We start from the raw sequence: 26,563 nt of genomic DNA, 5'->3' as shown, positions 1-26,563 counted from the left end.
GGAAGATGATACAAAAAAAAAGGATTCCCAAACACCACACTGTAGCTTTCTCCTTGCTTGCTAGTTTAATTCCAGCAGCATGAATAGTGTCCAACGTCCTGAGGTGAAATCCACTCGCAACCTTAGCAAACTAGAGGTTTTACTCAAAAACACACATGGCTAGCAGTTACATCAGATAAAATGACTTCCAAAACTTAACTCCAGTAGTAAGGTCGAAACAACCACTTTATCCACAGCAAGATTTATGGATAATCCCACTACATGGATTTTTCTCTCTCTACTCTCTGGCTGTCTCGCTGCAGGCCCCGTCCCCAAAAGAACAGTGGGAAATGTAGTCTTGTGGTGGACACGTATTGGGGATAGAATTGACCCCAGGAACTAAGGGTTAAGTCATGGTTGCCCTGGCAGGTTAACGCAGGGTTAAGTTATGGTTGTTCAACCAGTTTTCTGATTATTCTTGCCGCCTCCGCTCAGTCGAGCTGTGGTTTTGTTGTCTCTCTGATTTACCGTGGATTAAAGAAAGTTGCCTACACGGCTAAAGTGTGAACCTACGGTCTTCTCCGTTCCTTCGGCTCTACACTGGTGACCCCGACGTCGGTTTTCGGATAAGTTTTCTGAAACCACACACATTATGGCTACGAACGCCGTTGCAATTAAACTGCCGGAGTTTTGGGAGTCTTCCGCGGCTACATGGTTCGCGCAGGCTGAGGCACAGTTCGCGCTCAGAGACATAACAGCAGACGAGACCAGGTACTACTACGTAGTGGCAGCGCTGGGGGGCGCTACGGCTTCCAGGATAAGCGGTTTCATAACCAACCCACCGGCCGATGGTAAATACCCCGCACTTAAAAATCTCCTCCTTGAAACTTTTGAACTGTCAGCAACGGAGAGAGCACGTCGCCTCTTCGCAATTCAGGGCTTGGGAGATGGCAAACCATCGGAGCTAATGAGCAGGATGTTAAACCTACTGGGTCAAGAAAAGCCATGTTTCCTGTTCATGGAGCTGTTTCTGCGCAACATGCCGCCCCCCTCTGCAACCCCCTTATGACGGCCCCTTCCGCGTCCTGGAACGGGAACTAAGCACCTGGTGGTGGATTTTGGGGGCACGGCCGAGCATGTTTCAGTGGACCGAGTTAAACCCGCACACCTGGACTTGACGCAGCCGTTGGAGTTAGCCCAACCTCCTCGTCGCGGTCGTCCCCCGGCTCCGCCTCCTCCCCCCGTGGAGGCCCGCGCTGCCTCTTCTGTTCCTCAGGCCGACCTCCACAGGCCCGCGTCAATGCCTCCCAGAGACACTCCGGCCCCTGTTAGCCGGAGCCGCCGCGGACTGCCTGTCGTCCCCCGCGCCTGCCTGACTTCGATTACTAGCGCGAATTCTGAGGGGGTTCATGTGGTGGACACGTATTGGGGATAGAATTGACCCCAGGAACTAAGGGTTAAGTCAGGGTTGCCCTGGCAGGTTAACGCAGGGTTAAGTCATGGTTGTTCAGCCAGTTTTCTGGTTATTCTTGCCGCCTCCGCTCAGTCGAGCTGTGGTTTTGTTGTCTCTCTGATATACCGTTGATTAAAGAAAGTTGCCTACACGGCTAAAGTGTGAACCTACGGTCTTCTCCGTTCCTTCGGCTCTACAGTCTTATCATTATTCATATAGTACTATATATGCCAGATAGCGCTTTCTGCGTGTGTGTGTGTTTGTGTGTGTGCGCGCGCGCGGTGTCTTTGTGTGTGTACACTTCATCCCACATGAAGTATTATTTTATTATTAATAGGGCTGTACTACACAAACAGCATAAACTATGCCTGTGTATCCCTTTTAAAAAGTGAATGTTGTTGGTTTCACACCTGATGTTGAATCTTCTGCCAATATCGCAGATGGCTTGCATCAAGAGCTGTTGAGGAGAAGAAGGCCTTCCTTAAGTACATTGAAAGAAACACCTGTCATATTGCCCTCTGTGTGAACCCTAGAAAGAGTGTTCATTATTGATAAGAACTTAACAGTCAGTATGCCATCTTCTCTTATAGTGGCAAGCTTACAGCGGCGAGCTTACAGTGGCGACCTAAATGAGCACTGAGCATTGTGGGGAGAGAAAAAAAACCCATCTTCAAACCTGCTAATAAGATACAGATTTACGGATTCCTCTGTTCTTGCTGTACCATAGACTAGTTTACAGATGATGCAATGTTGAGTGGTTATAGACTGTGGGTAGTAGGCCTGTTGGCCAAGCTTCACAGCATGTGTGAGTGTGATATTGATTTCCACCCACCAGGCAATTTCCAGAGTACTTAGCCAAAATATCAGCTCTTATCAAATCGACCAAGAGTGACTGAACCCCTTTAATCTTAGACCTGAGTGTATGTATGAGTGTGTGTGCATATGTGTGTGTAAAGCTCACCAGACCATCTGTTAACAATAATAAGTGCAAAACTTTGAGTAAACAATATCAACCTTCTGTCTTGATATTGTATCCAGATCATACCTGGATGTGCATTTGGGTGCCCATGTTCCACTTCCGGCCTGCACCTGTCATATAAAGCTGGGCTATTATGGCTTTTGAAAAGGTCACCTGCACATGTCTCCAAAATAGATTTAGTGGAGCAAAGAGAAAGCTGCTTGTGTGACACTCTTGCCCTGGCTTGTCGTAAGGGCTTTGAGTAGAATAATCTTTTGTTGTTGTTTAGTGGGTTTTAGCGTTCCAGCGAGAAAGCAATTTTAAAACGGATGACGGCATAATCCCCAACAATGTGGGGATTATCTCTTTAAATGACCTTTATCTTGCCATGAGGCATAGAGAGTGCTTTTCAACTGCACTATCCCAAGTCTGGTTTGCTTACGGCCACAATGCCTACTTAAAATCACCAGGCCATGGGCTTGCCTAACAACTGGAAGGATGCTGTGCATTCAAAATGGAAGATAAGGGGTTGTGTGGCATTGGAGAGAACAAGGCAAAGGTTCAAGAGCTTGTTTTGAAAGCTTCTGATCTGAAATTTCAGTAAAAAGAAAACTGCTGTTTTTTAGCAGTCCAGTCTTTTTTGAAATGTTTGTTTACACCATTTTATTTTGGGAATTTTTTCCCACTTCGAGTTAAATCTGAATTTGACGTACAAGACTTTGCAGAAGAGATTGTTAGGTGTATATTTAATCAAGTGCTTGTCTTCTCTTTACAGAATATAAAAAGAAATGTAGCTGCTGGGTTTAATGAAGACAGAATCTGCCAAACATATGACTGAAAATGAAGTTTTCACCTCAGCCCCCCCCCCCCAATTTTAAGTGGGAGTGTTGAAGTTAAGGCAATATGTCGTAGTCCTATTTATAAAATGTCTGACTTTTTTTTACCAAACTTGCCATTTGCCAAGCTCTCCGCTGAGTATCTCGGAGTGAATCACTCCACATCTCCATCAGCGTGTCAGGGATACTGAGTCATTTGTTGTCTTGAAATTGTTAACGTTGGTCACTTCCTCCTCAGTTTTCTCAGCTTGGTCTCTTTCTCAATCCTTTCTGCAAATCAGAAAGTGCTGTCACAGCTACCATACAGTAAGCTTACTATAAGTCGAACCAAATTGAAATTTCCCTCCCTTGTCTCTATGCAGGTTCAAATACCTCATAAGCAAAAATACTTAACCTGGTTTTTGACTATTTCTAAGTTCCAAAGCAATTTCGTTGAGAATTAAGCAAATATCCGTATTCAAATATTACACACATATGGCTGAATGAAGCCCAATATTCAAAGGTCAAACATTGCAAATCCTTCAACTATTTTGTCATTATCTCTGCAATACATGTAGCGAATCCCTACATGCATAATGCATAGCGTTAAATTATTCATCAAGGATGAGCGTGAAATAGTTGAGATTTGACCTATTCAACAATTCTACTTAAACACAGGTAATAAAACAGGATATAGCAGTGGTGCTAGTGAAAAACTACTGAATTTTTCATCGGCAGCGGGTATATTTTCAAAATGATTTCAAAATTGATAGTGAAGATGCCAACTCAATTTTGAGACCAAAAACCTTGAAAACTAAGGAGCTACCATTTATGGAGCGAGTTTAGGAAATAAGCGAGTGTGTGGTATATTTACACTTGCAGACTGGGGAAGAAAATTGACCAAACTGCATGTTTGAGTGGCTTTGACGATACTAAAGACAACATTTTGCCACAGAGTAAACAAGATGAAAAGTTATCGCTGACTTAAAAAAAAAAAAGATGACTTTCCATTTCAAAACCAAAATGAACAAAAGTGGCCATATGGCAGAAAGTTTAGCAATGGAATATTGTCAACAATGTTGTCTGACTCTTCCCCATTACTGAATCAAGTCCCATGGCTCCAATTATTCAAACCATAGCGGTGCTCTCTTCCCCCTTCCTTTCATGAATGTGGAAAAAAATAGCACCTTTGATGAGGCAGAAATGCCATGCAGCTAATGAAGATCGGAGATGACTGACTCAGACTTTGTTTAGTGAGGAACTTCACATCCTAATAAAACATCCCCTTCTACCCCAATCACTCAGTCAATTATTTGCAGCTTTTGTAAGACGGCTCAGACGTTCGGGGGGTGGGGGGTGAGTCTTCCCTCATGTTCATCAAGTTATTCCAGTACCAAAAATCTGTAACAGGAATGAAACCGTGGTGAGTTAAGGTATAAGTGGAAACAAATAACTGCAATATAGCCATTCAAATATACACATTTTTTGTTTAATGTGTTGGATATCAGGATATAAAATCAAAAGACATTATCAGCATTATCATTATAAAAACAAGTGATGAAATCCACACAAGTGCATTTGAAGAAACTGCAAAAATGGCTCTTTTCTACAGTATTTACAAAAAGTATACACAAGGAGTGGGCACAAAAGCAAAATGTGTTTATGCCTCAGTATTGTCGGTTCCTTTTTATGAAATTGATATAACTTTAATATAGATCAGTTAATGAGTCATATGCAGATTTATAAACTTACAGATTATTAAGAGTGCAAACATAGTTTAATGCACGCGCATCTCTACCTATTGTCTCATCCAGTATCTACAAAACATCTGTGTACTGAAATGATGGCAGGTCACAGGGGCTGCTGTGTGACAAGTAGATTTTTGTGATTCCATCAGTGTCATGAAAAAAAAAATCAATATGCATTGTAGAGTCATGTGAGTGATAGGTACAAAACACTACTTATTACAGCCATGGATCACCTAAATTATACCATTCATTCTCTTACACACACACACACACACACACACACACACACACACACACACACACACACACACACACACACACACACACACACACACACACACACAGCTTTACATTGCTTTTTCAGTGAGGTCAGTGGTGGATGTATTAGTTCCTGGGGTGAAATTCTATTTTCTAATCAAACTGTTTAATTATCTGCTTTGCATGCCTGCTTGACATGGTGGCTCTGTGGACTTCTGCACAGTTGAAACAATTTAGTTCTGTCCAAATGTAAAGCGAGGAAGGCTGGATCAATTACGCATTTTTCAAAGGATTTGGGAAAACTGTTTTAACCAGAGTCTGGCTTTATGCAGTGACTGGGCCGGGTCCATTGGGCTCAGCTATAGAGCCTCTGTGCCTGCGTGTGGAATATTCGCCGATAAATGAACCATCCTCATTGAACTCTCCTCCCCCGTCGGCGTAGTTCACCAGGCTGTCTCTGCTGACGCTGTCCCCTTCCATGTCAGCCCCATTCAAGGAGGACAAGCTTCCCCCCTTCAGCGGCTTCTCATCACTGTCACTGGCATAAATGACAACAAAGAAGGATGGGGAGGTCATTCGTGCAGTGCAAACACAAACATACTGCATAGCCCAGCAGGTAGATATCAATACCCACACGGCAACGCACATACAAATGTGCATGCAACGCGCACACAAACACACACACACAAACAGAGCAGGGTAGGACCAGGGAACACAGACACATACTCACACACATGCACACACTTACCTTTATCACATCTATGTACACCGATAAGTATTCGCACACTATTAAACGGTTGGCTGGACCCACAGATCACATTCGCTCACACTCACAAAGTAAACTGGTGCGGCGTCACTACGGGTGGTAGGCAGGAACGGATGCAGTGGCTGCACAGCAGGGAGGGGAGCACAAGGGAGGCAGCAGGGGCTTGCTACAATCACTTCACTAATTGCTAATTGCCAAGGCTTCAGGACTGAAGGCAATTTCAAATCTCTTTAGAGCCAGCAATGGAAATTGCCCGAGTGCAGCTCATTCCGAATAGTGAGGGAGGGAGGGGGTTGGGGGTTTCAGAGAGAGATTGAGAAAGGGAGAAGGGAGAGAGGGGGGAATGGGGAGGGGGCTGTATGCAATCCTGGACAAACAGCCTGTCATTCCTGGTATTCCCAAGGCACCCTCACACAGGCCAAGGAGATTAGATGCCAATTTAAGACTGGGCACCTGGCCAATTCGCAGGTGTCTTGTTGCAAGACGTAGGGTCACCTCAAAACACGAAGGATTTTCACCCCCCCTCTCTGTTCTAATACCCAACCCCTCCTTCTTTGGTAACACGATCCTCTCCTTAAGTTTAGTATTCATAACACATAGTATCTGCGTTAAGAAAGGTTGGTCAGGTGGCTGTTATGTGATAGGGCTGTTTGCAGCCTCGTTGACGCCTGTGTCAAATATAAGCGCAGCGTTTTGAGGTAGCATTTTAGCTATGAGATATGTTTCAGACTCAGATTACATATTGTGTCCGCTACGCCTGGATTTTTAATAACCAATCTTATCTATCCTATTTTGTGAACCCCTTTTTACCATGCAAGCCACATCAGGTCCCCATTTCGAGAGTTATCAAGCCCTTTCTCCCGCAACCCTTGAGCACTGAAGATAAGTGGCCCTTATCTAAGTGCAATGGGATGCCACAGTCACTGCAGCCCCCCCACTGTGACTTTGAATGCCGGTGACAAAATAGGGGCTGAATGCTTTGATTCCCAGCTAATTCAAGGCCCTGATCAGGATCCAGTGCACCTCAGCTGCAGCTGCTCTTCCCAACTGATGCTTAGTCGGAATGGGCCAAGCGTTACCTCGGACGCACGGATGACGCATCACTGAGCAGAGGGTAATTACATTTGTCTTGCCTTTGACCCATGCTGACACCATCTTGGGACAGCACAAGAAAAAAAATAGCCCATTGAAAAAGACTAATGTTTCATTTTTCCCATCCTTTGCACCTGAATTTATATGTTTCAAAGTTTTCCAAAAGAAAACTTGCCTTGCTCCTACCACTCCCTCGCCATCTCTCTAAGTTCGTGTGAAAGAAAGGAATGGGGAGTAAAAGTAAGGAGGGCAGCCACAAAAGGAAAAACTAATTGACAACAAAGTTGCATTGCAAAATTGGCCACTAGCCCAGCTACGCCACTTGCTGTTCTCCTCAGAGTGGACAGAGGAGTAAGGCAGCAGAAGGCAATCAGCAGACAGAAACAGTCACCAGGATAATTAGCACTCGTCAGCTCCCTGGACACGTGGAGTGCCAAGAAGTGGCTCATTGCCAACAGAGATTCGAGGGTCACTGTGGGGCCTTAAATTCTGCTCTAAAGTCGAGAAAAACAACATCAGAGTAAAGCGTAGGGAGCTCTGGAGGGTGGTGGGGGGCAAAAAGTCTGTACAACCTCATGTAACAAACCATGAGGTGTATTTCAAGCAGATAGCGGCAGCCAAACTTCAGTACAGGCCGGCAAATTCATGACAATGCAGTCGCTGCTGCGTGACGACATTCTGGTGCCTGTAACGTGTCTACTGCGTCGTTCATTAGGCACATAAAATGCCTGCCCGCACGCACGCACGCACACACACGCACACGCACACACACACACACACACTTTTCCTGTTACTTGTGAGGACCCTGGCTAACCTGGACCTTTATGTTGGCTTAAAAAAAAACGCCATTCCGGTCACTATTGCGGATGTCAACTGCAGCGACAGGCAGTGACGGTATACGGAAAAACATTGCACTGGTGATTTGGCATGATATGCCATTTACAATATCTTAATTTCAAAATGTTAAAAGAAAAAAAAAGAAAACTCTTGTACTTAGACCTTGTCCACACCAATACGTTTATTTTTATACACGGAGTTTTTACTATTAAATATGCCCGTCCACACGAGTATAGTTTCTATAGCCACACACGAATACGCAGATAAGCGTATACTCTGTCGTGGATTGTGTCATAACCCCGCTCACCAATCAGACGGCAGGAAAATAGCTACCGTGTTCTTCCGGGTTACCACCGTTCACCCGGAAGCATAATACTCCCCGTCGGGCAGTTCCGTTTCGAAGGCGCGTCTTTCAGTTCGTTTGTAGCTAGCTAGCAGTTAGCCAACGCTGGCAAACGTTAGTCAAAATGCCGCCTCGGGGAAAAGGAGAGTCAACAAATTAGCGGCGCTGACAGGAAATAGCAAACAGCTGCGGCGCGCGACGTGACAAATACGTAAATATCCGTATATCTTGTCCACACATCAAAATAAATACGGTGTTTTTAAAAATCTCTGTGGCCGGAGTTTTTCAATTTCTCCGTTTGAAGCAGTATTCAATACTGTAGCAACTTCGTTGCTTCTACGTTCGCCACAATACGTTTGCGTGTGGACGGACCCCCCAAACAGGATAAAAAAGCTACGTTTATCAAAAAAACGTTGTCGTGTGGACAACGCCTTAAATAAAATAAGTTTCCCCAGCGATGTTCACAATTAATCAGACTGACTGATGGATTTAGTTTATATACTATCAATGTTACTTAATCTAATATCATTCATATAAAGGAAAAATCACTTGCCTGGAACTTTAATTTTAGTGCTTATCAGTAGTGGCCACGCCTTGTTCCGTTAAATCAAAAAAATGCGTCGATGTTTTTCATAAAGAACCTGGTGCAGTTTGCTTCATTATCAATTTTTGTGACAAACAACAACATCCGGTTTGTTCGCCCGCCATGGCATGACGGCAAACGTTGAGTCGGGAGTTGCGGCGTACGGCTTTCAATGTCTATGAAATAAACCGACCATCTGGTTCTCTGTTTACCCGTCGACACGTGAACGCAGCATTAGAGGGAAAGGAGAGTTGCGCTCAACAAGCTGGAGATGAGACGTTGCTTTAAAAATAATCCATTCTACAATGTGTAGAGCAGCACTCGCTTCGTATAAACATAAGGATTTCTATTTTGGCTGTTAAAATGACGTTTCAGCTCTCATGGCCTTCATTGTATTAAAAATAAGGCAAGACGAGGGGGCGTCTGGGTAGTGTAACGATCTATTCCGTTGCCTACCAATATGGGGATCCCGGTTCGAATCCCCGTGTTACCTCCGGTTTGGTTGGGCGTCCCCACAGGCCGTGTCTGCGGGTGGGAAGCCGAATGTGGGTATGTCTCCTGGTCACTGCACTGGCGCCTCCTCTGGTCAGTTGGGGCCCTGTTCAGGGGGGAGCGGGAACTGGGGGGAATAGCGTGAGCCTCCCACGCGCTATGTCCCCCTGGTGAAACTCCTCACTGTCAGGTGAAAATTAGCGGCTGGCGACTCCACATGTATCAGAGGAGGCATGTGGTAGCCTGCAACCCTCCCCAGATCGGCGGGGTGTGTGTGGAGTGTGGAGCAGACACCGGGACAGCTCAGAAGAGTGGGGTAATTGGCCGGATACAATTGGGGAGAAAACGGGGGGGGGGGGGATCCAAACTAAATAAATAAATAAGGCAAGACAAAAATACTAAAATAGACATTTGTAGCACAGGTGATTGGCATCCAAAGTGTTTGCAAATGGTAATACCAATAAAAGTAAAGCTGGGTGCACAGTAGACGACATCTCAAATCCTAACTGATATTAAAAACAGGGGAAACTGCACACATAGGAACAGATTTCACAGTCTTTTAGTCACCAGAATGCAAACACAAGTCGATTCAGCAAAGACAGCCCATCACAAACCTATTACAGTAATGATCAATCACTCAGAACAGTTTTATTTTACACTAGCAGGTGGCAGTAATGGAACACTTGGGATGCCATTGCCATTAAAAATCAAAGAAGAAAACAATGACTCAGAAACTCTTGTGATCCAACATTACTTTAGAGCAAAATAAACAGACAACCTGGTGAGCATCTGTGTGTATTGTTTTGCAGGGGAAAAACAACCAATTAAAAAGATTGAACTGTTAAAAATGTTTGATATTAATTGGGATGGCCCCGATCGGCTTACAAGAACATCAGTAGGCTAAACATTTAATCTTAAAGTATCAATCTAGAAGATTCCAGTTGCGTTCTTTTTTTTTGTGGCATATACTTCCCAGGAGTCATTTCAAAACTGCTAACTAGTTTGTCCACCACCCGAACACAGAGCATCTCAACTATCCTCTCTGGTGTATTAAGCACTGCTGGCTGAGTATTACTAGCCTAGCAGCACCAGGGATTTTTGGCGGGAAATGTCACCACAGACACATGTTCGTATTTCTCTGCTTCACTGCAAATGCATGCCTTTCGTCATTTGCTGAATCGTCATTGTCACCTTGTTCAATGAAAGATAGTAATTTAATGGACATTTATCTGTTACTTTACTTTAAATACGTCACACAACAGGATTATCTGGAAATATAATTTCCTCTGTGCAGCCTCAAACAGACCTCCCTGATTCTCAAGAGGGGCTAATTGGGCCTAAAATCATGCCAATTTTCTGTATTCTGCGCTTTGCTAAAGCTACATTAAAGCAACATTATGTAACATTTACCTTAAAATAACAGCTTCAAAATCATTTTGATGATACACTGACTCGTAATGGGAGAATGGTGCCTCTTTCATTCCCACTCCGTGCACCGAACGCCTGTTCTTGCACTATGTAATTTTGGTTGAGTGGGAACGATCCACTGCGAGCGATATTTTTTGTCCTAGGATGGCAACGTCAGGACCCGCCCTACTCTGCCTGTGATTGGCTAGTACTTGTTGCCGTCATTGGTTGGGTAAGAATATCAGGGTAAGCCAATCAGAGGCAGAGTACAGCAGGTCATGACTTTGCCATCCGAGGACAAAAAATATAGCTCGCGGGAGATCGTACCCGCTGAACGTACATAATGTTGCTTCAAGCAATGTTTGTGATATTAACAATGAATCATGTGACTCCCTGTAATGTGGAAGGATTGCTTGTACTGCTGAGCACAGTGAGAATCAACACCATGCAATCAACAGTGTTCCTTAACCAGAAACAGAAATTGCCTTCGCTTTCAGCTCATTGTTGACAATATTTGGCCCAGAGGCGGCACCACTCTCCCCACTACAAAACTGTGGATGAATCGCTCACACATCTCACAAGCTGAGATTGCTTCCTCTTCTTTCTGCGAACTTCACCTTAGACTGTGTTCTCAACTTGTGAAGAGAAAAACAAGAAGAGAAAGAAAGGGTGGCGGGTGGCTCACAGGTTACTCTAAACCCATCAGAAGTATGAAATGAAAGCCACTTTATTTTGTCATTGTAAGGTTACAACGAAATTTGTTCTCTGCATTTAACCCATCCTATTGTATAGGAACAGTGGGCAGCTGCAGTGCCTGGGGACCAACTCCAGTTCTTCTTTCCATTGCCTTGCTCAGAGGCACAGACAGGAGTATTAACCCTAACATGCATGTCTTTTTGATGGTGGAAGGAAACCGGAGCACCTGGAAGAAACCCACACAGACATGGGGAGAATATGCAAACTCCACACAGAAAGGACCTGGGATGGCCTGGGGTTCGAACCCAGGACCTTCTTGCTGTGAGGCAACAGTGCTAACCAGTGGTTCACCGTGTATACAACCATGCCTTGTATCAATCAAAACTATGTATCAACAATTGTTGATACAAGCCAATGCATGTATTGTTGATATGTATGGTTCTATACTGATGGGTTTATTTGGGTTATCCTCAACCCTATATTTGATGGGTTCAGGATAACCTGTGAGCTGCTCCCACCCTTCCCTTTCCCTTCCTACAACTTCATTTTTCTTTTTACCCTCATGTTCAGTGGTGAGCTTCAACTTGATGTGTTACCAATGATTGGTGTTATAATGATTCATGCATTATTACTCTGTTCAATGTTGATTTTTTTTCAATTATTTCCACTTGTATAGTTATAGTTCTAATGTTTTGAGGCGGCACGGTGACAGTGGTTAGCGCAGTCGCCTCATAGCAAGAAGGTCCTGGGTTCGAGCCCCAGGGTAGTCCCACCTTGGGGGTTGTCCTGGGTCATCCTCTGTGGTCATTCTCTGTGTGGAGTTTGCATGTTCTCCCTGTGTCTGCGTGGGTTTCCTCCAGGTGCTCCGGTTTCCTCCCACAGCCCACAGTCCAAAGACATGTAGGTCAGGTGAACTGTGTCCGGGTAGCGTAACGGTCTATTCCGTTGCCTACCAACACGGAGATCGGTAGTTCAAATCCCCGTGTTACCTCTGGCTTGGTCGGGCGTCCCTACAGACACAATTGGCCATGTCTGTGGGTGGGAAGCCGGATGTAGGTATGTGTCCTGGTTGCTGCACTAGCGCCTCCTCTGTTCGGTCAGGGCACCTGTTCGGGGGGGACGGCGTGATCTTCCCGAGCACTACGTCCCCCTGGTGAAACTCCTCACTGTCAGGTGAAAAGAAGCGGCTGGCGACTCCACATGTATTGGAGGAGGCATGTGGTAGTCTGCAGCCCTCCCTGGATCAGCAGAGGGGGTGGAGCTGAGACCAGGATGGCTCAGAAGAGTGGGGTAATTGGTCAAGTACAATTGAGGAGAAAAAGGGGGGAAAATCCACAAAAAAAAGAAAAAAGGGTGAATCGGCCATACTAAATTGTCCGTAGGTGTGAATGTGTGTGTGTGTTGGCCCTGTGATGGCCTGGGGCCTGTCCAGGGTGTCTCCCGCCTGCTGCCCAATGACTGCTGAGATAGGCTCCAGCATCCCCCGCGACCCTGCGTAGGATAAGCAGTTTGGATAATGGATGGATGGATGTTTTGAGGTAAGATTGTTAGTCCTTCCCCCTATTTTCTTCTTTTTTTACCCCCTTGTGCTCACTGGTGAGCCTTACTCTGATTGGTGTTACCATATGTACACGTCTTGTATGCCAATCACCCATGCAACTAATGTCTATTTAAAGCGACATTGTGTAATTTTTCTAGTTAATTTAGCAATCAAGATAGGATCATTTCTTCGCACACAGGAAATGAAGCTCGCTATGAGGCATGCTAAGAATGAACACGGGATTTTAGATGTTTTTTTCTTCAGCAATGGACCACACATATTTGCTGCAAACTCTACCCCCGAACAAGCCATTGCTGAAGAAAAAAAAAATCTAAAATCCCGCATTCATTTTTATCATGCCTCATAGTGAGCGTCATTTCCTGTGTGCGAAGAAAGGATCATGTCTCATTCACTGGTATTATGACAACTCTGATGAGGGCCATGTGAGCCAAACCTTTATTTCAACAGCCAGAATAAAAAATGTGTATATTTTTTCTACAAAGCGAGCGTTGCACCTCTTTGGTCATTCTCACCTTGACTTTTACCCTGTGCCAGTGCATGTTTTCACTGATTTTTTCAGTACAAACCTTTTCTGCCACAACCTAGTCCGAATTCTAACCTTGACCCTGAACTAAAGTCCGAACCCTAAAATAACCTATAGAAGAAGTGGGGACAGGCCAAAATGCCCTCACTTTGCAAAAGTGTCCTCTCTAGTAATGAAAAACTCAAATTGACCTTCACGAACTGAACAAGGACACACACACATGCCGAGCACACTCACACACGCACATAATGCCAAGTAAACACACTCACAAACACAATAATGAACACATGGTAAGCTGGCTGTAAAGCAGCTAAGTCCAGTGAAGTCTCTCTGCCTAAAACAGCTCTTTAATACTATAAGTACAATCCATTTTTCCTGTTCAACAGAATTGTCACTGTGACAGTCTTAGAAATATGATTTATATTATGCTCTGAACGTGATGGACAGGAGCAAAGAAGACTGCACGGGCTATTTTAAGTAATCTCAGCGTGTCTGAACAAACAAATGGTCTATTGTCACCCAGGTGTTGCGGAGCTGTCAAGAAAAATAGGATTCTGTCAATTTCACTAAATCGTCACTGCAGCCGCAATGAAAACAATGCAAACAATGGAACTTTACTGATATTAAAATGCACAACAGCTGTCTGATTTAAGCTTAATGGCCCAATCCGAGTCGGGCCTCCCATGTGGTGGCCTATTTTTGCTGCACCATTGCCTGCTAAGTGTACCTTTTTTCATTGTACAGCAGACAATTTATGTATACATGCAGAGCACATATGTTCATACATGTGATGGAGTTTTCTCTGTTATAATTCATAAAGCTGTCCACAATTTAAGATATTCTCAAAGTAGGGCATGATGGCATATTCTATGTCTATCAAATACATGGAAACTGCATGGTAGATATCAACATTACTGCTATTTCTATTTGCCAGTATCCCCCAGTATCACCAAAAGCGTCCATCCACGTTGGAAGTTAAGCTGAAAACAAACTAAACAGTGATGAGACATCCTGTTTTCATTTTTAAATAGTTGCAATAGGCAGGAGAATTTCCCTATTAATCCAACAACCTTTGAATACTTGATAGCAGAAGGCCGATATGAAGGGAATTATTGTTTTTTGGTATTGCTAACAAGGATATGTTGGTAAAATACCAAAAAGAACATTTTAAACATATACAATTTTGTTTGTCATCTTATTCATTTTGTTTCTGTCACCTGATTCATGTCCCCATGTTAACCAATAATGGAGAAATGTGGACTGAACCGTGGATTAGGTCCACGAAGGTGTCTTTGGCCTACATATGTCTGTTGCAATCACATTGCACATGAGATGAAGCACAAAACAAAAGCCAATGCTTTTCACATACATGTACAAAAGCCAGATATTGTATGCATAGTATACATGCAATATAACATACACAAGTAGCATGTGCACGTGTGTATGTACACTGATGCACATGTGCGCGCGCACACACACACACACACACACGAACATGAGTGCTCGTGTGTGGAATTTATACACAAAGTAGACAGGAAGGGCCTCAGACACAATCACAATAGGGAAAAAGCTTTGTTGAGAGTTGCTAACTAACTACACAACTATGATTACCTAGCCCATTAACTGTTGAGAACATGTGCTTCTGGGCTGATCCTGGCAAAGCTCATGCATGCAAGGTTTGCTTTCAGAATGGAGAGATAACAGGGGGGGGGGGACATTATCATGACAAATGGCTTTGTCACACGTGTTATATTTAACATATGGTTGATGTTACATAAATATCGCTAAACGCTCACTGCATTGTCAAGCAAACAAGCAACAATGTCATTTCCCCAATTTTCAGCATGCATTGGCGCAGCAGCTTGCCCCTGCAGAGCAAGCGTATGGCTCACCTGTACTCACAGAAGGTGTCATCATTCATACCCTGAGACTCCACATCAGGGTGGAGGTCCTCCTTCTCTTTCACTGCAGGGAGAGAAAGGAGCAGCTATTTCAGTGCCACCACTCAGCAGCAGTGCTTTAATGCACTCTATTTTGTTTGCCCATAGGGACATGTTGCATTACACAGGGCAGGACAGGAGAAAATGCTCCGTCTAAGGAGTTTTTCCCTCCCACAGTGTTACAGCATAATATAACCAAATCTAAATGTAGTTTCAACAATTTTAAGCGCAATTAAACTACTTAATGACACCCTCAGCATTGTTATTATTTGTACCATACATCAATTTATCAGCGTTCATACAGATTAATATGCCTTTAAGCAGAATCAGAATTGCTGCTACAGTGAGAAATATTACAGCATCTTCCACTGCGAGCTTAAATCCAAATGTTTTGATCAAACTCCTCATTGATGTCGTGACAAGTATTTCTGAAGGAAATGAGAGCAAAAGTAATACTTAGACTGAGTGGGTGTGCAACAGCAGACATTTGATCATACATTTCACAACACCTGTGTGTACAGCAGCTAAAATTCAAACCAAAACCAAAAAGCTATTAAGAACTACTTAAATGACTGGGCAAGCATTTTATTTAGACTACACTGTAGGCCTCCCTTCTGTGTATCTGTACACAAAAGTGTTACCCAAGAGTTTCTCATGTAAATATGCTTTTAGAAATAATAACAGTTGCCTTCGAGAATGACAAAAGAGGGGTTTCATGAAAGGCACAGGATGGGAGGGGAGGTGGAGGTGAAGGGGGGGGTGTTAATCCAAAGGGGCTGATGAAATATGCAGTGCTTCATGTCAAAAACTACCACAGGCAGAGGGAGTGGAGCGGCAGGGAGAAGAAGGGAAAGAAGATGGGTGAGGGGAAGGAAGCCATGTGAGGAGAAGCTAGGGAGGTAGGCACCTTTGTGCATCTGAGGCAGGCTCTGATACAAGGCAGCTTAAAAGGGGAAGAGCCAGAGGCCTGTGCAGGTGAGCAGCAGAGAGTTATGGAACAAAGCCAGCTGATTCCCACTCGCCTTGAAAAAGAACATGTAATCAGAGCTGCCGAGAGAAGCACACAAGGGCCATAGGAAGAACTGAGATTCACTGGTGAGAGAAAAACTGGGGCAAAACACACAAGTCCCCCTTCTTTTTCAAGCATCTCACTGACAATTCATTGGTGCTGGGTGCAATTGATGGGCATGCATAGGCGCTCTACATGCAAGCACAATCCACTTCCAAACAGGGGCATGTTGGGAGGGTCAGGGTTGAGATCCATTCTGCTTGTTTCACTAACTCAGGAAGTAAACCAAAATTACATCCATATTCATGAATCGCTCCTATTAATGATTATCAAAGATGTCTGTATCATCCAGAAATGGATAAACATTTATGAATTTTCTCAGTTCATTCAGTATTGTGTTGGTATGATCTAAATCTAAAACACAAGAACTGAGCTGTGGTTTACTTGCTGAAGTGAAAGGGCATTGGGTCTCTGCCCTGGTCAAAGACTGACTGACCTTGTTCAATGGTGGACATGTCTTGTCGCTGGGGTGGCGGCAGTGGCGTACCTGCATACTTGCCACCTTTGTTCCTTTGCACGAAGCAGGCAATGAGCACGGCGAGGGTGAGGAACAACACGGCACACATGGTCCCAATAAGCCAGCCCTGGGTGGAAATGCTGCTCTGCAAACTGGCCAGATCTAGAAATGCATGCAGCCAAAGAGACAGACAGAGCTACAGCCACATCCTCAAAACCTGAAACCCACTCACAAATAGACAGTTTGAGTATGACAATGCCCTCAAGCACCCCTCATATACAACTTCAGATTGACTGGAAACGGATAAACAGGATGAACTTGTCTCAGTGCCCTTCGAGTTTCTGAAAGAATGTCAAAAGTTAGATAGAAAAAAATAGCCTACAGAAGACATGAGCAAAACAGATGAAAGTGCACTTTTCACTGCACTCATTTTTCAATTCATAAAAGATACACTGTTGCTGTTGTGGAACCTGGAGGCTTTATGGATCACCTAGCAGTACCGCCCGCAATAGCTTACTCTCCTCTCACCTTTGACTCGGGTCTGGATAACATCTTCGAAAATGCTAGCATTATCGAGCAACCTCTTGGCCATGAGGCGCACTGTGTACATCGTCCCAGGTTTGAGCCCGTCAATCACGTGGAAACTTTGAGAAGTGTTTATGGCTTCTGAAATCCGCCAGTTACCCTCACCTACACAGCACAGCACAAAAGGTGCACAACCAGGAAGTGTTAGTATTAATACTATCTAAAATGCACAAAGCATGGCCTTTTGCCAAGTTAGCAAGTCTCAATGTTTGCTAAATTGGGGTTTTGTTTTATGGTATATTATTTCAAATTCTGATGATTTAAAGGTAGAACAAGTAGGATTTGTCAGTTGCGGTTTGTAAACACAACATTCAAAGTTGGCCCCACCCCCCCAGCTCAACGTGACCAGAAGGACACGCCCCCTGACCACAGTAGCCAGAACATGTCCCAGTGTACGAGCTAACGCCGCGCCGCTCTTCATCCCCATCCTCTCCTTCAGTGCTCGCCAGCGGGTGAAAGACAACCCCAGATTAACTCTTGTTTTGGAACGAGCTTTGTTCACTTGGTGTTTCGCCTCACTATATTTGCGTCTTTTCGGCACTGTGTCTGCCATTGTCGTAGCTTCCTCTTGGATGCGTGCTTACGATCCCGATCTGGCACCTGGTTGCTACGTTATAGAGTCCTGCTGCCCAAAGGTTAATGCCCAGAAATGTCCCATACACAGCAAAATAAGAAAATACAGGCAGAGGACAGGGTCTCTGCAGATACAGACACCGACACACACGTCTAGTGGGTCATAAGTGACGATTGAGAGGAATTATTTTTGTATAAGTCTTTACATTGATTTTTAGGATAATCCTACACATTCTACCTTTAAATTTAGATATATACTTGAGGGATGGGCATGGTAATGAGTGAAACAGCCATGCACAAGTTAGCTTATGCCCTAAATATGATGGCTTATCGTGCATTTTTACATTATCATAAAACCTTCCCACTTATACTTGAGCAAGATGCTACTTTTTTTTTTTTTAATTCTGATAAATGCTAAGCAAAACGGGTGTGGGGGAGGTAGCTTACGGTTATTCATATAAGCCACATAAAGCTGAGAGTCCTGTTGCTCTTCTCTGGCAGTCCAGCTGATTTTGGCAAAGGTGTCACTCACGTATGAGCTTATGTTCAACAGAACTGGAACTGATAAAGAGAGAAGAAAGGGGAGGAGGAAAGAAGGAAGGACAGGCATGGGAGAGAGACATGAGAAAAGGAGAGATGGCAGGAAAAGAGGATTAGCTGAGGCAAACAGGATCCCCCCGCAGCCCGAGAACAGTGCTGCTGGCAGAAACCCTTCAGTTGAGAAGGCAACACCGAGCCCCAGACTTAATTGAGTGAAGTTAGATTTGGTTTATAGGGAGGAGGTTAGATATGGAGATACAGCATGGTGGGCGGGAGTCACATCTAGTCTTCACTTGCTCTAAAGTAAAGCTGGCATTTTCTTTACGCCCCCACTAGACGAGAAAATCAGAATAGATTGAACGACTGCACGTCTGGAATGCCATTGTTCTCAGAGGCGTCAGATATGTGAAATGAGATGACAAGGATATTGGCTTCTTGCATGTGTGAGCGTGTGCTATACCTAAAGGAAGCTGAGAAGCATTGCCAGGGATAGAGCTGGGAAAGTAGAGAGAGCAGTTGTAGCCTGTAATGGAAAAAGAATCCTTAGATGTTACATTTCTGCAACTATATATAGTTTTTTTTTTACTAGTCTGCTATTCCTAGTCTCCTAGTGCACTCATGTCTTTTCATTCATGATTGTTTAAGCTAAAGGCAGTACTGTTCAAACTATCATAAGAGGAACATATTAGACTGTATTATAGAAGACTGTATTAATGTGTAAGTATGCATAAATATCCAGTAGTCACCAAAAGCCTTCCTGTTAAAGGGTTAGGGTCTCTATAATTGAAATTTAGGATTCAAATTACAACTCATTTACTGTTAATGACCATTTCTTTCTGCTTCTTCTTCTTCTTTTTTTTTTTGTAAAAAAAAAAACATTGTCTAAGCAGAACACTCACAATCCGAGTCTTCGCAAAAAGGCAGCATCAGCATCCTGAACATACAGAAATTAAAATGCATCCACCCAAGCCCTGCCCTTGGTATCTACTACAAATAACCCACAGCGCTATAATGAACGGCTACATGCTACAGCCTCTCACTACAGCCTCAGCTATCTCTGCCACTACCACTATGCAAGCAAGCTGCATAGGCAACACACGGCAATACATACTGCTCTCAGCGGAGGCCACAGCTGGAGTCGGGGGCGAATCTTCAGAGGGAAAAAAGGATTTGAAATACAGTAGAAAGAAGCAGCCTCAAGGCTTATAGACCACACACACACACACACACACACACACACTGAGTGGTGCATCCCAACAAATATTACTGAATTACATTATTTCTGAATCCTCAACTGATTCCAGGGTTGGGGGTAGAGCCCTTGTATATTATGTTGTTAACTAAACTTTGTCATTTCTCACACACAACATTCAGGCCATAACCCCCTGCCCCCCCCCCAAAAAAACTTAGGGGTAACGACTTTGGTGTTCAAAATGTTGTACAAGAGTGTCAATAATTTAATCTCTGGAGGCACTGGTTATTTTTCTGTGCGCCTTTTTGGTGGAATAGGTTCCTTTCTGCTTTTTGTCTAGTTTGCAACCTGCTTTATCTCTGCTGCTTTGTTATCTCATGAGACCTGCTGGAGAAAATAGATGGTTTTTCTGTGCCTTGCACATTGTTCTGCAATGGCTGTTCGTCTTTTCTCTCCGTCTCTTCACTCTCTCACACCTGCCCATCAGGACACACATGCAAGCACGCACGCACGCACACAGACACAGACACAGACACAGACACACACACACACACACACACACACACACACACACAAGTTGTTCTGTCTGCTGACAAGTCTATGACAGGTACTTGTCCCCTCCTTTCAATCTGTTTAATTTGTCTAGACCCACACTGTAAGCTCGAAAATTGTTTAGCCTAGCTAAACGACGATAAGCATTAAAAACTCATCTAGTCACAAAGGTGAAGGCTAAAAAAAACAGAAAGAGGCCCAAGTTATAAATGCCATAAATTATAATGTTCAATTAAAGCATCAGAGAGGCACCACTTTTACATCTCTGTGTTGATCTTGCTGCTGGCCTGAACTCACCATGTTGCATGCATTCATTTTTATTTTTTCAATGTCACTCCATCACTCCCCATTAATGTCTCCAATTTCTTAGCAACCCTCCTCCGTGCTATTGGCGTCCATAAATCCACTGGGCTGCATCGTGACTCACAGGCCCTGAGGGCAGAGCTTCATAATAGGGCCATTTTATCTCCAAACCAAGCCTTCTACTCAACCATGTTCACTAACAATACATCTAATGGCTCTCAGGCCGGACAAGAACCGCCTACAAGATGTAGCGCTCCCTAAAGGCAGTTTAAAAGACTGAGGGGAACGGACAGATTTTATTAAGACATTCAGAGATGGTGTTTATATGTCTGATCAACTTGGGGATTCCCGTTAAGTGGCTATTAGATATTTTTTAGTGACTGTGTAAATATTTCAGGAGGGCTTTCTTTTATGTATTTGTTCAGTGGGGGGGGGGGGTCCTGAGAGATATGATAATAGCGGCACTCTACCTTTTCAACAAACATATAGCATCGCTCACTTCAACTGTTTGATGCCGTAAATTATTAACATAAAGGTTTCTACTTTATCTAGAGACCAGATCTACGGCAGGTCTTCATGAAACCCAGCAGAATCTTTAAAACCCAAACCAACACTGCCCGTACTGTAGCGCCCCCTCCCTCTCTACATTTCCCCTTAGCAGAACAGCAGGTACTCTGACTTTTTTCACTTACGTGCTCGGGCCAACGTGCTGCCCTCGTGGACCTGTGGAGGTCCACAGCCCGCCCGGCTGCAGGCGCTGAGGTGGAAGCGATAGAGGCTGCCTTTCCCCAGACCCTGGAGCAGCCATTGAGTGGTATCGGCCCCGCTGATGTTCACCTCCAGGGGATCATCCACCTCCAATGTGGTCTCATTAACTATGGAGGAGAACGGAGAGGGATGTCATGTCGGTTCGTGAGGCGTGAGTGAGCTTCCGGTGCATGAGACTCAGGTCAGCGGTGGAGACACGAATGAGGCAGAGGAGGTGGGGAACATTGTCATGGCTCGGTTTTGCTCGTGTGGGGATGTTAACGCCAGGCAAATGGAGTCAAGGTAAATGGGGGAAGAAGGGAGGGGGGAGATGAAGAGATCTCATGCCGGCTGAAGCAGAAAGAGAAGACACATTTCATGACAGGTGAGTGGAGGAGCAGTGCATTGTGAGGAGGAGGGGGCTCGGGAAATTGTAAAGAACAGATGAAAGAGAAAGCAAAAATACAAAAGGTGTAGATCTTACACAGTAACAAATGACAAATTGTGAAGACGGAACAAGGACAGAGTGTCAAAGATGCGAAGCACATTTTTTCGTGCAACTTTGTTGTGAACAGAACAATATAGGGTCACTGTTTTAGGTTGTAATTGGAAGTGTAGTATTGACTGCACATTTTCAACTGAGCGGCTAAGGTTACATATCTTTAAAATAGTATCTTGACTCGACATTGACATTGTATGATAGATTCTTTTACACCGGTTTAACAGAACTAAAGTTTGCTCATCTAAATCACATTTTTAGGTAACCGATAACCAAGAAAAGCAAGCAGACACATCGGAAACACTTAAAAAAGGTGTTTTCAAATGACTGATTTGTTTTAGCATGTCAATCTCTGTCAAGGAAATTATGTGTGAAATCGTACCTTGAATGAATGTGCAACACCAAGTGACGCAAAAAGGCGCAAGACGCAAAAAGGACAATAAGGGGAACAGCGAGGAAGAGAAAAAGCAGCAATGACTGTAATAGGGAGAAGGAGGAGGAGGTAGAATGATGAAGGGGAGATGAAGGGCAGCAGGGTAGACTTATCATATAAAATCCTAGGATGTGTGCAGTAGCAATCAACTTCTAGTGAGGCCACACCTTGCAGTGTACCTGCTGTGCCACTGGTTAGGAGATGCTGACAGTGGAATAGGTCTCTTGCCTGTTACACCGCTTTGCCAGACTGTTGTGTGCAGACTGTTGTGTTCAGACTGTTGTGTTCAGACTGTTGTTTGCACTGTTGTGTGCAGTTTGTTGTGTGCAGACTGTTATGTGCAGACTGTTGTGTGCAGTTTTGTGTGCACTGTTGTGTGCAGACTGTTATGTGCATACTGTTGAATGAAGACTGTTGTCAGCAGACTGTTGTGTGCTGGCAACGTGGCACATCACGTCTCTTACAGGTGAGCATTTAAGGTGCCACCACTTTCAATGGACTGCAAAACTTGAATTAGCATGCTACGCATAAATTACACATAAGGTCCGACATGGAGCGTTTCATATTTCAAGTCAGTTCAAAGATAACTTTATATTTATAGTAAAACCAGTAAAGGTCCCGTGAGTCCATTGTAAGCATCTTAATCAGATTGAAGTGTTTGCATTGGATGGTGAAGCGATACCATTGTAGAATCGCCAACTCCCACGGACTGCATTGTGTGTGGCAGTATCGGAGAACAGCCAGACATCTGATGTGTGGTAGAAATAAAAAAAAAAAAAAAAAAAAACGGAGAGAAAGAGTACTGAGGAGCTGGGTGGACTCTGTGGGTGCTGGCGGAGACAGCAGGGAGTGTCTCTCCCCCCACATTTCACACAAAAGACCTCAGAAATGTCAGCCATAAAGAACAGGTGCTATGAAAATTGAGTGACTGTAATGAAAGCCCCCTCCCTCTCTCACCCTAACCGCTCGCTGCATGAGTGGTTTCGTCGTAAGAATGGAAATGCTCGTGAGTGGTAAACACCAAAGCAAGTGTGAAAGGAGGACAAACAGAGTGCCTTGTGTGATGCTTTTGTTTAGAAGAGAAACCTGCAATCCAAGAGGATATGAGATAAGAGTTGCTGAAGAAGGCACCAGTTGAAGGATCCATCCCACACTCAGCAGCACACAAATTGGGCTGTGGTGCACCATGGCGGACTTTTTAGTATTGAACAGTGCCACCTAGTGTGTGTCTGAATAACATCTGCTGGGACGTCAAATTCCCTCTTCACCATGTGTATTTCTACATCACCGTAGGTATGGCATCTGATGTAGGTATTATGGATGTGGATGGAGAACCCTAGCTCGGAGGACCACAGGGTGAGTGGGGGTAGGTAGTGAGAGCGAATGCAGTATGTCGCTGGGTTTATGAAGTGGAAACCTCTGATGGCACATGTTGGGCTGAATTAGACCCTCAACATCTCTGGTGAGCTCAACAGTAAATTACTGGCATTACAGTATCACCCTCCTCCAAACTCAGTGCTTAAGTGATCTAGAATCACCTACACCACATTTGCAATATACTTGCGCCAAGACTTCTGCTTGAACTTAATTTTCCAACATCTCAACTCTAATGCTTTGTGTACCATGATATGGCAATGAGACAAAAATGCATGAATGTATAGTTTAAAGTTTAAGCTGAGCAAGTTGGCGAGTAACTGCTTTTCCTCAGGTTGTTTATACATACCGATTTGGTATTGCAGCAAATAGCCAGTGAGGATCCCATGCGACTCAAGGGGAGGGCCCCATACCAATGAGATGGTGTCTTCCTGGGCATTCGATGTAGTCAAGATGGGCACTCGTTCAGGAACTGTTGAAGCAACAGCAACTCACATGCATTTATATGACCGTTATTGTCTTTCAGCATGTATTTCACCAACTGGGGAAATTTGAGGCTTAATGCAACATTAAGACTACTGTGTCTTTTCTATGATAAAAAAAACCCAAAACTATTTCGACTTGATTGAATAAATTAAAAAAATAAAAAGTCAGTCCTTCACTCTGTCAGATACTAATCACCAACATCAGCTCTGTCTGCTCCAAACAGTCTAAGTAGTACAGTATGGTGGTAGTAGTAGTAGTAATAGTAGTAGTTGTGGTATTAATAGTCATGAGTGAGAGTACTGGCCATGTCCATGTAAGAAGACTCATTGACTCGATAGCAATTGATCATTTTAAACCCCCCCCCTTCATATATTTCCTCTTTTGTTGTGAGCAGTCAGCAAAACATTCTAAAGCTTTATCTACTGGCCTGTCCTTTGGCTGTTTCTATCTATCTATCTATCTATCTATCTATCTATCTATCTATGGTAAATGGACTGCATTCATATAATGCTTTTCTAGTTTATTGACCACTTAAAGCGCTTTACAATGCCTCACATTCACCCATTCACACACACATTCATACACTGATAGTGGAGGCTGCCATGAAAGGTGCCAACCTGCTCATCGGGAGCAGTTAGGGCTTCAGTGTCTTGCTCAAGGACACGTCGACACGCTCTCTGGAGGAGCCGGGGATCGAACCAGCGACCTTCCAATTACTAGATGACCCGCTTACCGCCTGAGCCATGCTGTTCTATTATCTATCTATCTTGCATGCTATATGTCTGTGTAACCTGCTCCCCCACATCTCACCTCCCTCCGGTGTATAGAAGGTGACAGGGTCACTTTTGGGCCCATTGCCCTTCTTATTGAAGACGTTGACGATGAGTGTGTACTCAGAGAAGGGCTTGAGGCCCGGCACCATGGCATGACTCCGGTTCCCAGGGAAGGAAAGGGAACGGCGCTCATCTGGTATCTTGTTGGGATTCAGTAGACTCCGCTTCCTTGACCAGTTCACCTGTCATCAGGAGATGGTTGAGAAGAGTGAGACAGTGACAGTTGATTGTGTGTGAATCTTAGTGTGTGTATGTGTGTTTTCATGTGTGCAAAAGTGATTAGGGTTAATCAGTGCCTGAGCTCAGGGATTTCCACACTGGTACCAAATAGGGCTGCCGTGAATTCATGACAGGATTTTTCTTTTTTCACTTGACATCTCACTTAATTCTGTGACATGACAGCTGCTTCACACAGCAGGTTTGCAACAGCAACATCTCTCACAGTCTATCTCAGTTGCATAGAATTATATTAACACCACAGACATCAGACCTACTATACTTTACTCTGGAACTCACTAACATGGTGTGCAATGTATGAATCATATTAATCATATATACAATACATCATGTTAGTGTACATACTGCATATAGTACACAGTATGTGCAAGGTTATTAGGTGCTTTACAAATAAGTGCCCACATCACAGTGGTGGCAAATGGTAATAAACAATGTCTATGCTCAAATCAAATTTCCTTGTGTAACTTTCTCTATCTTGTGGTGACAAGCTGTGAAAGTAACTGTCTTTTTAGGTTATCAGATTTTTTTTCCACATTCTACTGATGTATCGTGTGATTTGTGAATGCCGCCACTCCCCTGCAGCCACTTTGTGCACATGCAGGCATGGCTTTGTTTACAAACACAGCGAGACATCTTCAGTATACTTTGGAAAGAAGGTAGAAACACCTCCCAGACAGATACTATCCATCGCGGGGCTAATACACACACACACACACACACACACACACACACACACACACACACACACACACATACACTCTCTCGCTCTCTTTCTCTCTTGCTCTCTCTCTCTCTCCTGTGCACACCTATGGGCATTTTAGAGTCTCCAATTCACAAACCAATTTCAGGTGCCTCTTGCTGAGAAGTAAAAACGCTAACTGTTTAGCTACCATCCCAAACCCATATAACGCTCATACATCTGACTGTGACAAAGGTTAATATGGCTGTAGCGCTTAAGTATATGAAGCCAAATACATGATATATGTGCATCTTACGCTACAGTTCAATTAGAAATGACTAATTAACTAATCAAATAAAGAAATTAACTGATCAAATAAATCAGCCTTGACAAATGAGTGAAACTTCAGATGAAGGCCAACCCCCCCCCCAAAAAACCAAACCCCACATTAAATCCAAAGCTCAATTTTAAAGGTTAATTTAAGAAGTAATTTCAGTAGCGGCTTTCCAGGATCTCTCATTTCTTCTTCGAAGATAACCTTTAGTAGCCTGTG

At 44.0% G+C, this 26,563-nt stretch overlaps 1 protein-coding gene across 1 annotated transcript in view; it reads right to left on the bottom strand.

Moving 5' to 3' along the window:
• Nucleotides 1-4,687: 4,687 nt before the first annotated feature.
• Nucleotides 4,688-26,563, bottom strand: part of LOC130134313 (neural cell adhesion molecule L1-like protein) — an 86,426-nt gene continuing 64,550 nt past the window's right edge. The window contains exons 20-29 of the mRNA XM_056302233.1: nucleotides 25,072-25,276; nucleotides 24,125-24,247; nucleotides 21,415-21,597; nucleotides 19,775-19,825; nucleotides 18,583-18,696; nucleotides 17,495-17,667; nucleotides 17,008-17,122; nucleotides 15,404-15,476; nucleotides 13,593-13,598; nucleotides 4,688-5,749 (exon numbers count right to left, since the gene is read on the bottom strand). Coding sequence (XP_056158208.1) covers nucleotides 5,536-5,749; nucleotides 13,593-13,598; nucleotides 15,404-15,476; nucleotides 17,008-17,122; nucleotides 17,495-17,667; nucleotides 18,583-18,696; nucleotides 19,775-19,825; nucleotides 21,415-21,597; nucleotides 24,125-24,247; nucleotides 25,072-25,276 — 1,257 coding nt within the window. The 3' untranslated portion in view covers nucleotides 4,688-5,535. The remainder of the gene's footprint in view (nucleotides 5,750-13,592; nucleotides 13,599-15,403; nucleotides 15,477-17,007; nucleotides 17,123-17,494; nucleotides 17,668-18,582; nucleotides 18,697-19,774; nucleotides 19,826-21,414; nucleotides 21,598-24,124; nucleotides 24,248-25,071; nucleotides 25,277-26,563) is intronic.

Source organism: Lampris incognitus, chromosome 2 (genome assembly GCF_029633865.1).
Source record: "Lampris incognitus isolate fLamInc1 chromosome 2, fLamInc1.hap2, whole genome shotgun sequence".
Lineage (NCBI taxonomy): Eukaryota > Metazoa > Chordata > Actinopteri > Lampriformes > Lampridae > Lampris > Lampris incognitus.
This window is presented reverse-complemented; position numbering and strand designations above follow the sequence as displayed.